Here is an 18,172-nt window from a genome sequence, read left to right on the forward strand (position 1 = left end):
TTAGTAATATCTCAGTCAAAAGTTGTATTAGTAAAATATATGTTATATATTGGGTTTGTGCCTATCTCCACTTTTAATCCCTCCTGCCCCAAGTCAGTCCTGCCCTTGTAACACAGCTGTTACTGCTGACTCTCTGAAATACAACATATAATTATTTTAATCCTGCTACAGGAGCTTTCACATCAGCGTGTAGACATCCACCGTCAGTAATTAACTAAACAGTCCCCCAGACATCAGAACTCCACTCACCAGAGCTTCTACTCCCAGCCAACATGGCAGCCTCTCTTCTGCAGCCATTCTGCCTCTCAGTCTGGTTTTCTCCTCACACAATGACTTGTGCATCTCCTAAAGCTATTTGTACTCATTCCCTCTTCCAGTGGCCATTTGTGGCTTGCTGCAATGGTGGTTGGCTCTGTCCTCGTTCCTACAGACATCCCACATTTCATGTCCTCACAGAAGATGCTCTTGGGAATGAATAGCAAAGGAAAAGAAACATTCTTGTTCCCAGGAAAGAAATTATCTCTTGAGTGCTAGAAATTTCACTTGCCTCCTGAAGTGACTCAAATTGAGGAGAAACAGAATAAATAACAGGGCAGGGATTTTATTTTTTCCCTTTCAAGACAGGTCAGGAATCAATGAGAAATTTATTTCCTGTCATTATGGCACAGATTCCAGTTTCAGCTAAACTATTTTTATATATAAAAGTAGACTAAAACTGGCAATAGTATTAGGAAAAAAATAAATGTTCCATATATCACAAAACAAACCAGAAGAGGGATAAATAAAAAACTCCTCCATCCCAGCTCAAAGCTTGCAGAAAAACAAATCAAGAAAAGATTACAGAAAAACTCTAAGTTTCCTGTATGCTGGTTGGTATATTAAAATGCCAGTAAGTGTTTTTGGGCAGTGGAATACAATCATGTGTACTGTATATGATTCATTGTAGAATATCCTTTGTGCAAATTTTGCACAGGCCCATAGCTAATAATTTTCATATACGATTTGGGAACTACCACAGGCCAAGGACTATTGTCAGTTGGCCATCTGTATATGACCACCCCATATGGAAAGCTAAAAAAAAAAGCTTCCTAGACAGCTTATAAATGAGCCCAGAGAAATCCTGGAAAACAGGATGAAAATGCTGGCCATTCAGTGTGTCAGTACTAGCAAATAGTCTCAGGGACATAAAAATTTCCTATGACAGACACAGCCATAGAGATGCAGCCAAAAAAACAATGGTACAGTCTAGCTGAGGTTGCACACCACCTGACCCTATAATGACAAAGCAACAAAAGAATACAGAGCTTCTTGGTAAGTTGGATGGATTTTTCTAGATAAGATACTGAGTTACCAGCATCGTCAGAGATATGAGGGAGCAAGTCCCAAAGGCTCACTCTGCTGCCAGGAAATTAGTCATCCCCAGAGACCTGCACAGAGCATTATCCTCTCCCAAAACTTCATAGCTGCTCAGCTGAAATAATACAATACCTTCAAAGAACACATGACAAAGTATTCATATAATGAATTATGTTATTTTTAGACCATCCTAATTCATTTTACATCAGTAAGACAAAGTTGAATCAGCAGATACCATCACAATGACCTAGTAGAACCTAATGGCAGAGTTTTTATATGGTCTTGATTGGGCAGCTTCATTTATGTAATAGTTTGGTCTTTGTCTTTTCTCTGTAGGCATCTAGCAGTTCTGTGGAAGGAACACAGGGTATTCACACAGCCATGGCAATGCCAGAACTGCACTCCAGCTCATTTTGATTTGCCATCAGAGAAAGGGCAGGAGTGGGACAAAGGGGATGAGGAAGGGAGAGTGGCTGCCCAGCCAACCAGGCCACTGTGTCCCAGCACAGACCCAGCCAGTCACTCCACTTGCCTTATATCCCCCTACTGCCACTGGCTCTTCACCTGGCTGCCAGGAGAAAGCTCATTTCAAGGGAAAGAAATGGTGTGGAGGAAGAGACAATGTTAAACTCTAATTTTCTATGGGCTTTTCATACCCTACAAAGATTATTTAGCTTCCTTTCAGTCCATGAAGTGAGACTGTCCAGCCTGCTAAGCATCTTTCTCAGCCAAAAAGTAGAGTAAGAACTTGGAAAAAGCCTTGGTATATAACTGAAGAAATACAGTTCTCAGAACTATTTGAAAATGAGCCTAAATTTTCTAATACAGTCAACAGCACAGATCTGTACGGACTCAGCATGCAAAGAATCAATTACTCCCTGGAGTAATAGTTGAGAACAGAAAAAGTATCTTAGAAACAACAAAAAAAAATTATATATATATATATACAGACCTATCATCACATATATGATTGGACAGAAAGAGCTTTGAACTAACATAAAAACTTTAGCAGGAACATGTAAAAATGTCTATGCTGTGGCAAATTGACTTTCAGCAAGCAAATGCTATCAGATGCAGTAAGCATCTGAAAAAAAAAAGACTAAGAATTGTCAGGCCTGTGGAGGATGACCAGAAGATACTGATTTTGCACATCTGGTAACTCTTGATACAGAATAAACAATAATGTTTGTCATGGCAAGTGTGCCATGGACTACCAGATGGTACAATCATGACATATCAGTTGCAGGGTCACCTTACAGAAAGCTTGAAGGACCAAACATTTCAAGCAAAACAAAACCAAAACACCAAAATAAAAAACCTAAACCCCCCATTCCAGCAAGGAGCAAAATAGTCTGTACTGAAGAGAAAAGACAACATGAGGGGAAAAAATGGAGTGACAGTGGTTTAGGTTGTAAATGGTTTCACAGTACTCTTCAGAGGTTTCCCTTAAGATTGCCACAGTTGGTCACTTCTGGACCTTAAACAGAAAATCCAGAAGGGAATGATTTCAGGAATGTTTATTTCAGATGAATTAAATTTAATGTAGTACAATGTTATTTGACATTTAAAAAGTGATAGCATCAGCAGTAAGATCAAGGAATCTTGCTCGCCTCAGGGTTTGTGTCTTCTGATCAACTTCAGGGCTGCAATCAGATTACTTTCCCCATGGTTAAGGCATTTATAAAAACCATTTGCTGTTATATGGTTTCTCTTCTGGTTAGTAAAATATGTAAGTCCATGAATGCCTCTCACACAGGATTTCTTTCAGGATTTTCTCTCTTCTGAGAAGTGAGGAATATTTTCAGCAAATTCAATAAAAATAAAATCTTTAATAACAGAAGCATCAGGTAACTTAAGCATGGACACAATCTAATAAGGCAAACCCAACACAGTGTTGTTTAAAATTATTAGAATTGTCTACTTTTTATTGAAAGGTCTGTAAAAAAAAATCAATAACTTGATATTATTTCATTCTTAGGATTAACACTCATCACATTTATGACATGACACCTGGCACATTTGAAATACCTATGAAGAGATGAAGAGATCCAGGAGAAATCCCAAATTCTGATAGATGAAGGATATAATGATTTGGATGAAACTTAAAAAGTGGTAACATGTTACTGTTGGTTAAGCCCCGCTGAATTTACCAGCAAAGAAAGTTCAAGAAACCATCCAGTGCCCAAGAGCAACACAATTAAACTGCTGCAACATGAAGCTGTATTTTGGGAATCAGAAAACGCAGAGTCTCTGATTATCCTAAATTTGTTACTCCACAGCTTTTTCCCAGCTATAAACTACAAGCAAATCATCAAATAAAGTAATTATGACAATTACTGCATCAACAATATTGTCTGAGTAGACAGAGCATCCACATAATGTCATTTATGCAAATCAGCATGAAAGTGTTAAGAATTATGAGAGGTGTTTTTTAATAAATGAGCATAAATAGGTAATTTGTAACTTTATGGTAATAGAATTAAAAGACAAGAAGAATATAAACAAACAGATTTTTATATATAAAAGTGTTGTTTATTGTAAGGAAACTTTAAATATAACCAACAATATTGAAAATATCATGACTGGCATTTATGGCCTTGATTGTAGTTTACTGCCATACAAGTAATTTCTAGCATTTTTCTTAATCACATTAAGCCAGTGCAAAATATAGGTAGCTTTTAGAGATTAAGCATACAGAATGACAAGAGTGTAGATCTTGGTTACCTGATATTTCCTTCTAGTATAACAGGCTTCTCTTTTTCCCATAAATCAAAAGTACAAAGGCAAGTTATCATATGTGCAATTATTCATAACATGTTTCTAAGTAAAAAAAAAATACATTTGTAAATTTTGTTCAGATTGTATATTTTTAGAAATCTGATTTATAATTTATACCATACTATATGATATAAATTATATATTGTTATCACACTATATAATCATAATTTCATATACAGGTATGATTATATTAATTGTCAGAACATATCACTAACTGCAGCATAATGATTACATCAACATACACAAATATATGGCATTAGAAAAGTCATTATCTAAGAAGGAAAGATGGTATAATTCAGGTGTTTGAATCAGGGCACAAGCGGCCTTCCTACTACTCTTGCAGTGTCATTTTGGCAGAGCTGCCCATTGCCAGCAGATGCACTGGCTGTCCATGAACATCAGCAGACAGGTCAGTAAGCAGGATTGAAATTGGAGTGTGCCTGAAATTTCCAGGCACAAACCCTCGTAAGCAATGAGCCCTGTGCTCGTAATTAAGATGATATTCTCTCTCCTCAGTCTCAGAAGGTATTCCAGGCTATTATGGCTGAACATATTATTTCATGATGACTTACAGGTTCTTGAAAGCAAGACATGTTAGCTTTAAGAATGACAGATGTGTGCAAAGCTTTGGAAGTACTGATCGTTCAAATCAAAAATGCTTTTGCACTTCCTGTTAAGGTTTTTCAAGGACAAGCTTAGTTTAGCATGGCTTTTGATATCAATCATTTCAGTAATTGACTCTAACCTTTCATAGCTGAATTAGACTGCAGGAAGAGAGATATACAGAGATCATTTCACTTGAAACAGATTTAACAATAAAAAAGGTGAGATATAAAAAAAATTAACTAGAGAACAAGCATAAATAGAAAAGACAAAATGCATAAATATAAAACATATATAAAGGGAGAAGGAAAACAATATAGGCTATGTATGATTAGGCAGAACATGACAATGACCCATGCCTTTGCTTTAAAAGCATTAAGGTTAATTTGTCAGCTGTCCTCACTCATATACAGAATTCATATAACTAATAAAAAATGCAGTTTATTGCAAAAATATGCAAGTCCTCTAAATTGCATAAGATATTACAATGTCGTGCTGAAACATGACATATTAAACAAGGAGGACTTTAAAACAATTACGAAATGTTAAAAACCAGATTTGGGTCAAGTGCGTTACACAAAACGCATTGTCATGCTTTATCTTATGATTAATCTTGTGATTCACTACATCTGTGATAAATGCAACATAAAATCATGACAACTGTAATACTCAAAAAGTAATATCTACTGTATATCTTCTGTAGTAATACATATAAACACTTTGTGTGCACTAATACTTTCAACATATCACATTCAAACTAACAGTCTTTCCAGAAAAGATGTAACCTTTTCGAAGAACAGAAGCTGGTTTAACAAGTTCATCACATGTAGGGTTTTTTTAAAAATCTATTATTTAAGTAACTGTTGTTTTAAAGGACTTGTTTTTTAAAGGTGCTGTGCTACTACAGACCATCCTTATACCAGAGAGAACCATAAATTCTGAGCACTTTTAAAAGTCAAGCCCTCAATTTATTGAATTGTTATTTTCTTTACTAGTATTTCCACTGTCATAATTAAAAAAAACAAACAAACAACAAAACAAACAAAAACAAAAGAATCACCCAACCAAAAGCAAACCAAACCAAAAAAACCCAATCCCATTCTTAAAATCACAGAAAATGCTTGGCATCTATAGGAAAAGAGACAATTTTTCAGTGGACTAACCACTACTGTGCTATATTCTCATAACAGATCTTGTTGCTCCAATGTTTAGTTCATGCACTGGTGTCGGCAATGTCCATATTTGATCCAAACAGAGCAACTAGCTGCTCTTCATAGTTTGCAATGTTTCTTTTCAGAATTTCCATACAAGGTCCCAAAAGCCTTTCAAATGCCTGCACATCCATAACTAAGATAAAAAAGGAGAGAAAGAGAGAATATTATGTGCTTATCAGTAACAGACACTCACCCTGGTATTTACGATATTCCAGTGTAAGATTTTAATACTACTGAAGCATGTACATTATTCACACAGGAGGAAACTGCTTACCTTAGCAAAAGAACAAACAACACACTGCTGTCTTGAAACTTCACAAATAAACTTGAGTTTTCCTGTTCCTTATTTTGAAAATATTTTCATATTAAGATATATGTTACCTGAGAGCTTGTGAAGAAGTCTGAAGGGGCCTGATTCCTCCACAAAATAAAGTTTTAAGACCCATGAGATTTCAAAAAGCCACAACCTTAAGAGTTGTTGGCTCTGTTTGGGCTGTAACAGCCTTGCTCTTTTTACTTGCTTCCACCCAAAGTGAAAATGGTAATAAAGACTTACTTTCACAGGAAATGTGCAAAAAGTTGAAGACTGCAATTCATACACAATGTCAGTGCACAGCCAACCAGAATATTTTCTTTATCTGATCACGTAATGTGATCCTCTATAATTTCAACCAATAGGCCAGGGAGGAAACTTCATATACTTCCAACCTGCTGGCTAGTAATCTCTCATCTCCTAAGAAATGTTCAAGATCTCTGCTGTTTGAGAAGTCCCAGTGCTTTGTTATTCAGCCATAATGGATAACAACATTCTTCCTCACCACTGCCTGTTTTTCTTTCCCATCTGTCATATCTTTGATCTCTATTTTCTGATGATCTCTGTGTATTTTGAGTTAGGATGGTTACACAGGAATGCCAAATCTATCTTTGCAGTTTACAGTTTTCCCATAGTTAGGAGCTGAACATCAGACCATGAAAAACAATGGATGCAAAGGCTTGTCTATGAGCACCAACTCCTGCAGTCTTCACTCTTCCTGTGCCTGAGACTACGTTAACAGCTAGTGAAGACAAAAGAATTTTTTAAGAGCTTAAGTCATGGGGATAAAAAGGATTTTAACAGAATTATTTCTTAGATGAGTCAGTCTACTGAGAAAAGAAATATCTCACCTTTCTGCAGGGTATTAGACATTTATCTGATGGCTATAAGCAGTTTGCAGCAATAATCGGTACTGTCCTAAAAGAATTTTTACTCCCATACAATCAGAGAAATATTGGAGAAATTGTGTGTAATAGTATTTATCAATTTTAAGTGATTTTTGCAGATAAATAACGCAAATAGTAATGCACAATAATAGGTGATTACTGAAACAGTTTTAAATTTTGGGGAAAGACAGTCACAATAGAAACAACCAAATAGGTTAAATATAATTTTATATTAGATATAGAATGGTATTGACTAATACCTAAACATTTGACAGTGCCAAGAGCAAATGCAGAAGCAGCTCGGGGTTTGTTAGTTACAAGAGCAAGTTCACCAAAATACTGTCCTCTTGAGCATCGAGCTATTTCTACTGCTCCATTCTCTTCTAGGTCTTGTTTACCCTGAAATATCATGTAAAGAAAGAGAGATAAAGAAAGAGCATTAGAGAAGAGATTTGCTGAACTCAGGATTTCATAAGCAAAATTAGTCACAAAGGTTAAAAAAAAAAGGTTGTTGTTTTAAGGATGTTTACCTTCCTTGTCATTATAATCCTTACTTCTCCAGATTCCACAATAAAGAAAGAATCAGCCAAGTCACCCTACACAAGAAAAAAAAGAAAGTGAGTAAAAAAAGTGTAAAATTTCCCTTTTAGTTTCATGGTAACATCAAAATATTTACAATCAGTGACCTGAAGCTCCTCTTTTTGATACCTGTGGCAAAAGAAACCACTTCTAATTTGAAAACCATACTCTAGACACATAACAATCAAAATATCTATACAGAACTAACAGCAAGGCCTTTTCATGAAAATACATAGCTGACTGTGCCTTACACAAAAAGCAGTGAAAACCAATGTTGTGGAAGATTTTTAGGATCCTTACTACTATTTATCCACTTCCATGTTCCTCCCAAATTATTTCCCTTAGCAAGTTTCCAGTATAAAAAGCCTCCAGGGGCTATGTGATATCCACTAATTATCCTGGGGCAATCACAGTTGCCTATCCTGAAGAGTTTACTTTTGTCTTCTTAAAAAGTTGACCATATTTTAACAATAAAATGAAGGTGAGTCTTCAGTGCTCCTCCTTGGAAGCACACTTAACAAGTTTGAATTTCAAAGTGTACTAAAAATGTTGACTCTTTTATTTATACCAACAAAGAGGGTTGTTCTTGAAAGTATCATATGTGAAAAGTGAGCTTTTGAAATAAAATAACCCCCTCTTACATTTAATATTAATTGATTTTGTTTCTGTGAGAAAGAAAAATAGGGTTTAAAAGTATGCATTGTCTATAAATAACATGATTACTGTTACCTATTATGAAAGAAAAACTAAAACGAGGAAGAAACTGTACCTGAGCAATGATTTGTTCTCCATCTTTGTACACTTTGGTACCAATCACATCAACCACTTTTAAACGCTCAGATACCTTCATTTAAAAAAGAAAATGTAAGAAATATTTGGTTAACATTATGATAGCACATATTTAGAAAGCCCTTTCATATTTCTTTCTGTGAATCTTTGCACAAAAGAAGAATGTACCTTTATTTTCCTGTTTTGATTACCATTAAAAAAAGAACTGCTGAACAGTGTACCAGAAGGTATATTACAGTTTTAACAGCTATTCTGATAAGTTTCCATTTTTGTTAGAAGCCTTCAAAAATTATGTTCAGAAAAGCATGAATGTAAAAATATATATTAAAATATAGCTGATAAATGAAACTACTTTTAGATTTCCCAAGTCATATTTAGTTTAATTTTGTCAGCTAATATCTAGTAAAGCTAAGATTTTGGAAACAGAAAGTAAAGTTAATTTAAGTTTTAAAACACAAAATGAACAATAATAATTTATTCTAAATTTTAAAAAAGTTAAAGTGTAGTCTTTCTCTGAAACAAAAGCACGCAAACTTCTATTGTGGAGACACTTTGAATGCCAAATTTAAATTCTTCAAGAGCAAAATCTTATCCAATACCTCCAATACAGCCATTAAAATAATGCAATAGAAATCTTACTTCTAAAGATTTAAGGAATGGCAATGACTCAATAAAACTTTCATACATTCTTCTCTTTTTGGCATTATTTTTTACAATGATTCTTCGGAATGTTACCCTATCCTGTAAACACAAAGAGAAAAAGACAGTTAATTAACTGAAAATATGTGCTAGAAAATACTTTAGAACTAGCTGTATATGATCAAATTACTCCATTTTAGTCACTCAGTGCAGCTGCCAACTGAGCTGGTCTCTCCATACTGTCAATTGAGAAAGATTCCTCTACAGGTCAATCAGGAGCTCCTAAAGTTACCCTGAAAATCGCCATGAAAATCCCTGCTGGGTACATCCTGAGTTCACCTACAGAGTTTACAGCAGTGAACACTGAGTGAGCAATTCAGGATATTTAAGAAATCCTCAATATTTAATGTTAAATTTACAAAGTTTATTCATTACGCTGAGGTCCCATACAGATTGGTATGTACTCAAAGAGGCTTGTAGAGTTTTGTAAAAACTAAAATCATGAGTCTGGGTCTTAGGTCACAGTCCACTTTCTACTATTTCAGCAGAACAAGGCTCACTGCTACCCTAAACAGCCAACTGGAAAATCCTTAAAATTTGGCCATGAAAGTGAACCAGACAGATGGAAAAACTACACTTGAGGTGTTTTCTTCTCATAACTTTGTGTGGCTGTGCCCTGGTGACAAGCAGAGGGAAAATGCACTGCAAGCCTTCACTGCCACAGGGGGGACTTACTGGCTAACACAACCCAATTTAATTTAAAGCCATTCTTACAGTATCCTAAACAATCCCAGAAGTCACATGGATTAAGCTGGTGAATAATCACATTTCATTTCTATCCTGGGATCAGTCATTAGATCAATATGTATGTCCTGAAGATGATGGCCGTCTCAGCTTACTTTTGGGTTAAACTTGATTACTCTTGTCAAAGATCCAGGTATTATAACACTAGTAAATAACCTCATATTGGAATTTTACTCTGGAAACAAAGGCATTTCCAATCAAGGCATGTGGGGAAAAGTTAATATGCAATTATCAATAATTTTCAATTTGGGAAATTCCAATTTAAAAAATTATTTAAGAAAAAAAAATGAATGTTTTATTAAAACTCCAATTTTTATCTGTGGATTCTGGTAAAAGATAGCACTGTGCTGGGATTTCTCAGGATTTCTAGAATTAAACATTCTGAAATTATGTATCTAATATTTTAATGCTGATACAGCACGCCAGTAAAATCTATATAAAATAGAGATTTTAAAAAACTAGCTTAAAAGAAGTACTCTACTTACCAAACCCCAGATGGAACCAGGAGAGGTTGCTATAATTGTAGCTGCTCTGGGTGTGTTGTACATTAAGGCCAACTCACCAAAACATCCTCGGTTATCATAGGTTCCAACACACCTCCCAACACCATCACATTTTACATAAATATCATATGTACCTCTGTTAATAAAATACATAAGCACAGTGAGTACAATCCAGCCCTGACCTTTGCTAAGCAGTCTCTCATTATAATTTTTATATCATGAATTCCAAAGATAAAGCATTTGAAATACATATTTGCTTGCTTAAATGGTGTTAAACACATTGTAAAGACATCTCAATGACTTCTATAAATAATAAAAGTGGTCCCTCTTTAAAGGGAAGGATAGGGTTATTAGTTTTACATTAACTCAGTATAAAAATAGAAAGATGTACAGTGATCTATTTATTACCAGAACTTATTAAAAATTAAAATCTTACTTGGATTAGAATCTGTTTCTTAATTTCATTTTAACCACACTAGACACAAATGTCAAGTCTTTGCAAAAATTGCTGTGATAGGATCACTGAAATAATTATACAAGTTATTTAATATTTTAAGCATTTTAAAGGAGTAATTTCTAATGAAACAACCGAGATGCAGAAGACAGAAGGAATGTATCTGAAAAGCAATGTAAAATCATTAAATAAATACATACATTTTTCTAATATATTGTGCATTTCTTGTCTCCATCGATAATTTCATAACTTTTTTTTTTGCTTTGGGAATGCAGTAAAATCTGATATCTTGTAAAACACAAGTTTGCCAAGCCCATTGATGTGAGCCATCATTTTCCTGTGTGCTGAATATTTTTATGGTGTGCATTGATAAATCATGTGAAGGTAAAGCAAAAATCTGTGCAGTTATTTCATTGATAAGGGACACAGAGGTGATACCCTGCACCTAAAATCCAAAAGACTGTCAGAATATTTAAAGTCCCTGCAGCCTTTTGGACAAGAGATGGCAAACTGTAACCTCACAAGGCTGAAAAATTATTGTCTTTCCAGTACAGAATCTGGACACACTTTTATGATCATCTGATTTAATAGTTCAGTTAGAAGGGACCTAAACAATCATTTTGTTCACCTACTTGACCACTTCAGGGCTGCCCAAAAGTGAAAGAATTTTATTAATAGAATTGACCCAATGACCCTCAAACACAGACAGGCTTGGGGCATCAGCCTCTAGGAAGTCTTGTCCAGTGCTTGACCACTCAGGCAAAGAAATTATTCCTAATGTCAAATCTGAACTGGCACAGCTTTGAACCATTCCCATGAATCCTTTCACTGAATACCAGAAGAAAAGCTGGAATGTCAGCATTAAATACAAATTCATAGAATACAGACTTTTCTCAATGGACTTTTGCACTTTGTGCTATAATAAGACACAGCAATTCACCTGTCAATGACGTAGAAGTTGTCTCCATCATCCCCTTGATCAATTACGTGTTCCCCTCCTTCAACCATCTTTTCAAACATTGCATCTAACACCTGAGACATCTGTTCCTGTTTAAAATAACACAAAGCCAAGAAATTAGCATCTGCTTCTAAAATGTTACTCTTTGAATTAACTAACTGGCCAGCTTCCCAATATGCAGATACAAGATGTTAATGGTGGAAAATATTCATGCTACAGAAATGTGTGGATCAATAAAAGAAAGACAGTTCTATTTAGTATTCAGTGTTAGCTTTTCCAGTGTTCAGAGCACAGCTTCTCACTTGTCACTGCAAATGATAAAATAGATCTCCTTTGCAACATAAATTGCTCATGACCATCCAAAAACAGAATTTCACCCTTCACAACTGAGCAATGTTATACTCCTGAAAAAAAAACCCTACATCCATTATTCTAAGTCATACATTTATCTGATTTTGTCCTTAAAACTTCTTAAGAATTTAGTTTCAAAATGATTGTGAGGTATATTGAAAGTCTAAGTTATACAATGCCTGCAGAATGTTGGGCCAGATGTAATCATAAAGGTCTTCAGTTCTTTGGCTGAGTAAGCACATGCTGGATTCTTTGGAAAGAAGGAATTTACAAATGGCTACAAAACTACTTTGGTGACAGAGAAATGTTAACAGACTAACAAAATGTGATCATTTGAATTGCGACTGTAAAATAACAAAAAAAAAACCACCCACTAATTACTTAATATGTCTTATTTGACATAAATTTGACTATTCACATTTAAAAAAACCCAAACACAGCTCATTGTGGATTAAGAATCCTAAAAAGTTAACTTAAAAATTTAAACTTTATTTTTGGTTTACCTGCAATATGCCTAGAATGTTATACTCTACTTCTTGAAACTTATTAAGTATGTATCATACAGGAACAAGCAGATCTAGTGAAAATCATGGTAAAAAAAGCCTCTAAATATGCATTTTGCAGTGGTTCCATTCACAGCATTTCCAGCCACTGAAAGATGGATGGCATTTTCCTTTTCAAGGAACACCAGTCTAAGTCAGTCCTGTAGAGTCCTTCTGCAGCCCATGGACAGAGATAACCACACAAGATAGACAAGATAGCTCAGAACCATTCTCTAGAGATTTCCCTTTCTTTCCTCTGACAATAGAAAGATCTACTATAACTCCCAGTTACACACAATTTTTAGACAGATAAATTAGTTGTAATGAATTCCATCCTTATGCTGCTGAATTTTTTACTTCCTGAAAGCTTTTTAAAATACCAGCAGTACCATGTTATCCAAGCCTTTTTGAAAAATGGAAGCTAAATACAAATTTTCCTTCAGAGTTGGCTGTGTGTGGGCACAAAGAACAACAGAATGGCAGTATCCATCCTTAGTACAGCTGATGATGGTAAAGTACAGGGCCATGAAAGAATCATTTAACTGTGTTTCTACTTAGTACCTTCGTTAGTATAGACAGGTATGTGTTTGGAAAAAGATGGATCATTTCAGGTATCAGAGAATATGTTATAGCTCATTTCAGAGAAAGGAAAGAGTGAGTGGGTGCCATTGGAAGAGACTGAAAATGATGTGCAGGAGTTGCCTTTTAAAAACTTCCATGCTTGAATGAATAGGGAATATTACTTCATTCTTTTCAGTCCTCTCTATGTAAACAAAAAGAAATTCCTAAAGAATCTGCAAAACTGACCTAACATCAGCTTGTCTAAGGCAACTGAAGCAGCACCTTCCCTTCCTCTGGCTTTACATCTGAATTGGCAAAGTGGTTCCCCAACAATCCTTATCTGCCTTTTGAAAACATACAAAATGTATGTTTCTCTCAAAGAGAACACACAGAATGCTCCCCACTTCATGGGAGGCTAGAGGACATGTTATCATCTAAGGGCAAGCAATGCAAAAATGTACTATATGTGTATCAAACCCCAGAACTTAAAATACTTTCAAGAATTCTCAGGAAAAAAAAGATTAAACCAAAAAGATGGCTATTTCTTGTAATGGAGGAGTCATACATATAATTAAAAGCTTTATTCAGTGCACTTCATCTTGGATTTCTGGTTAAAACATTTTCAACTTATATCTATGAATCAAGCTCATCAAACCACAGCTTTTCCAGTATGTAAATATGCAAATTTTTTAATGCAACAGAGTAGAATTCATAAATGTAATTCCCTTTTAAAGATATTTAAAATATTTTAAGATATTTAATACATCTGAGAGTAGTGTATTAATTGCTGAAGCATTGCACATTTATTTTACTTTCCTAAATAAACTGCAACTAACTTAAAAACAAGTGGTCCCTTTTCTAAAATTTTCCATTTTAAATTAAGATAAAGTGAACTACAATAACCAAACCAGGAACATATTTTTTTCTTTTACCATGAGAATTACAAAACTTGCTTGCCCGGTTTGCTCTGTGTGAATCCTCTGGAATCTCTGCCAGACTGAAGCTCAATTTAATGGCACCCTCTGAAGTTATTTTGAAAATATAAAGATAGGTAATTTTAGAATTAAAAAGCAGATCTGTTTCATAAACAGATTTAATTATAGTATTTTGTAAAATGGTGCAGTCTAAATGCTCTTCTTCCTTAAAGCAGTTCTACCTTCAAAAATACATGTAAAATAAAATCAGGATGAAGGGTTTTCTTCGTGACTGACTGGCCTGTAGTTCCCTGTCTCATATGACTTCTAAAAACATCAGAATATTATCATGTGAACAAAGTAAATTCATAGTTCTTCTGTTGTCCCTGAGTTCATAACATGAGCTCCAGTTAAAATGGCATCTTGCTGGTCACCTTGTCCTCACTTTGTACAATTTGAAATATCAACAAATTAATATTCAACATGATATTAAGAAGTCAATGAAGCCAACAATATCAGAAAAGGAAGGGGGCTGGGTGTGGGGAGGGGGACAGAGGTAGAAAATATTAGCAAAATACAGGCAAGGAAACCATGGGAAGAAAAGCACTTCTTAAATCAACAACTCTGAATCTTGTAGAGGAAGATAAATTACAGAACTCATCTCTACACCTCTCCACATTTGTTTTTCAAAACAAAACCATGCACATATATACCAGAGAAACTCTGATAAAAATGTTAGCAGCAATATTGATCCAGTTAAAATATTTAGTTCCCTTGTGTTATATCCACTTGTAAACTAATAAGAAGGCATTCATTTCTTCACCATCAAAGACTCTAATTTGTATTTCAATGTACAATCAATCTTTTTAAGCAATAGTACTTTCCTTGAGAATATACCTTAACCTTCATCCACAGTTACATGATAAATTAGTACTCTGCCTCTCAAATATCATGTGCCCATCACTCAGGCTCAGTAACACATTTCATACTTTGTAACTACCCCAAGTGCCACAACTGCACATCTTTTCAATACCTCCAGGGATGGTGACCCAAACATTTTCCTGAGCAGTCTCTTCCAATAGCTTGACACTTTCAGTGAAGAAAATTTTCCTAATATCCAAACTGAACCTCCCCTGGGTCAATTTGAGGCCATTTCCTCTGGTCCTGTTACCTGGGAGAAGAGACGAACACCCACCTGCTCACAGCCTTCTGTCAGGCAGTGCAAGAGTGACCAGGTCTCCCCTGAGCCCTCTTTTTCTCCAGGCTGAACACCCCCAGCTCCCCCAGCTGCTCCTCAAAGGACCAGAGGCTCCAGACCCTTCCCCAGCTCCACTGCCCTTCTCTGGAAGGGCATCTCAATGTCACCACCTTTGTTTCATCTAAGAGGACAGAGTATTAACATGTTCAGGCATTCTGGGCTCAGTTATATATACTATACACAATTTATGGGTGCGGGGGGTAGGGTGTATATTCTCATTAATTGCTCCAAAATCTGCAGTTTTAATTCTTCACCAGAATTCTTAAGAACTTGAGAGCAGCATGAGAACCTTCTGATAGTAGTTTCAAGGAATGATTTGGCCTTAAGTATAAGATTCCACTATTCATAAAACAGTTATATTATGTTCTTCTTCATCTTCCTTAAGTTAATAAATTCTAATTGATTAATCAATATTTGTGCTCTCTTATACTAATTCTCCAGGTACATAAGTAGCAATACGCTCAGAAATTGCTTTTACATATTTGTGGACAATATATATGACTTATTACTTTTCAGAAAAGAGTCAAGACCTATTTTATATATTCTGTACAAGCATTAGCAAGGCAAAGTTCTCCAATATTAAACCTCTCTGAAAGAGAATAGATGATCAAACACTGTTTGTGAATTCTTGCCAAAGAAAGGATTCAGACTATAAGTGCAAGGGCACAGCTCAGCTTTGATGGTATCAGCCCCTGAGCCAGCCTCTTGCTCTGATAAAAGGTTCATCAGGGTTTTTAACTGCTGCCCTATGGGCCATAATTTCCAATTAGCCTGTTGTTAATCACCCCAGCACATGTTCCTCTTAAGAGACAAAACCGAAAGAACAACTCTGAATTGTATTGTAAAAAGTAAGTGTAGAATGCTTCCTTGGCCAGTAGATGAGCTGCTGCTGCTATTCTTCCTGGTGATAAAACAGTTGTTAGGCTGAACAGAGAGAAATTTCAGTGACAGCAACTTCAGGCTTATTCTCTGTAAGGGCTGAAGACATTTGGTCATCATCTTGTTTTCTCCTTGCTGGCTTACACAAAGTGAAAGTGGAAGGGACAGAGAGCAGCTTCAGAGCCCACTGTGGTAACCTCCAGCACCTGGAGCACAGAGGAGGGTGCAGATAGAGTAACCAGTCTGGCACATCATGACAATCCTGGGAGCAAAACTGTACTGTTATGGTTTCTGGCAATGGGGAGGCAGGCAACTGAGAAGGACAGTAAACAATACTCTAAGAGGAAGAGGTTTTCCTGGGAAGAAGAACAGAAGAGATACGTTAGAAGATGAATGAATTTATCTAATACAGCAAGGGAAGAAGAAAACAAACATCTGAATAGACCTGTCTCCTGATTATTTCCTGATGTGGCCCTCTAAAAAGTAACCAAGTAACTCTGCAAAACCTCCTTCCCTCATCTTGTTGCAAATGCATGTTTCAATTCATATTCTTCTCTTGGAGTAATTTTTCCAAAACTGTACCACACTATGAAAAACTGATACTGAGTGACAGCAACTAGATGGCAAATAATTAAGCCCCCAGAAAGGCAAAAAAAATTTCTAAATGTCAAATCTTTAGAAGTATTTTTTATTTAAGGGAGTTAACTAAGGAATACATTGCTAAACTCATATTCACTGATTGGTCACATCCTTGTCAATCTGCACAGTTAAAGAAATTTCCATAAAATTCCAATAACTTCACAGACGTTAGACTATAAAATCTGGCCTTTAAAACATAATTATGTTGCTCAGGGAAATGTATGAGAACTTGTGTTTCTTTACATTATATTTTTAATCACAGACAATATGTGAAATATTGACATTTCTAAATATATATGTGCAAATTTACCTATCTCTTATTCAATGACTACTATAGTTAAACAAGGGCTCGAGAGTGTTGTGTGTGTGCAGCAAGTCCCAAGTTGTCTCAAAGTCTGAAGGTTATTTTTTCTCCTCTCTCATTTAGCCTTACATTCAAATGCTTCTGCTGGGTTTTAATTTTATGTGATGGCTCTTGTAATTTCAAATGGTCTCATTAATTAACACGCTGAGCAGAGAACTGTAAGTTACTCCCTACTGCAGTCAACTACTGCAACTTCTCCTTTGGCTTTAGTGATAGCCTTATCTTATCCTTCCATTCAAATTAAAATACAGTGTGTTAAGGTGGGATAAAGTGTTAAGAAAAGGTGGACTTCACTGAGCATCATATACGGAATGCAGTTCTGATCACACTGTAAAACATGTTATTCTGTATTTGAAAATGGTATCTGACACCCTCTAAAAGGCCATCGGGGAAAAGCCATTAAGCCCTTTACATCTGCTCCTCTCTAAGTGACCTTTGAAATGGTGACTTTTGTACACAGAACTACAGCAGAAAGAAGGTGAAGTTCAGTACAAGGAAAAAAACAACCAAAAAACACAACAGTGGTAGCAGAAGCTGCTATCAATACAAAACTCGACTTTGTTCCAGAGACTTGAGCTTTAGTAGCAGAAGATATTATCTCTCTTCAAGATTAATAAGGTTTTTGCTAATACACCACTCTGTAAACTGCAGTGTTTCTCACAGAGAGGCATAGGTGAGGAAAAGAGCTGGCATAGGAATATTTAATTACTGCAACTACACTGGCAGAGCCCTTGAATTGCTGCTCAGAAGCAGAACAAGAAGGAGCGGGAGAAGTTCCCCAGGGACT

At 35.6% G+C, this 18,172-nt stretch overlaps 1 protein-coding gene across 1 annotated transcript in view; it reads right to left on the reverse strand.

Moving 5' to 3' along the window:
* Positions 1 to 3,862: 3,862 nt before the first annotated feature.
* PRKAR2B (protein kinase cAMP-dependent type II regulatory subunit beta) overlaps positions 3,863 to 18,172 on the reverse strand; it is a 74,631-nt gene continuing 60,321 nt past the window's right edge. Inside the window, exons 5-11 of the mRNA XM_021539143.3 lie at positions 11,860 to 11,966; positions 10,448 to 10,601; positions 9,159 to 9,260; positions 8,500 to 8,574; positions 7,682 to 7,747; positions 7,412 to 7,550; positions 3,863 to 6,084 (exon numbers count right to left, since the gene is read on the reverse strand). Coding sequence (XP_021394818.1) covers positions 5,951 to 6,084; positions 7,412 to 7,550; positions 7,682 to 7,747; positions 8,500 to 8,574; positions 9,159 to 9,260; positions 10,448 to 10,601; positions 11,860 to 11,966 — 777 coding nt within the window. The 3' untranslated portion in view covers positions 3,863 to 5,950. The remainder of the gene's footprint in view (positions 6,085 to 7,411; positions 7,551 to 7,681; positions 7,748 to 8,499; positions 8,575 to 9,158; positions 9,261 to 10,447; positions 10,602 to 11,859; positions 11,967 to 18,172) is intronic.

Source organism: Lonchura striata, chromosome 1A (genome assembly GCF_050655825.1).
Source record: "Lonchura striata isolate lonStrDom1 chromosome 1A, ASM5065582v1, whole genome shotgun sequence".
Lineage (NCBI taxonomy): Eukaryota > Metazoa > Chordata > Aves > Passeriformes > Estrildidae > Lonchura > Lonchura striata.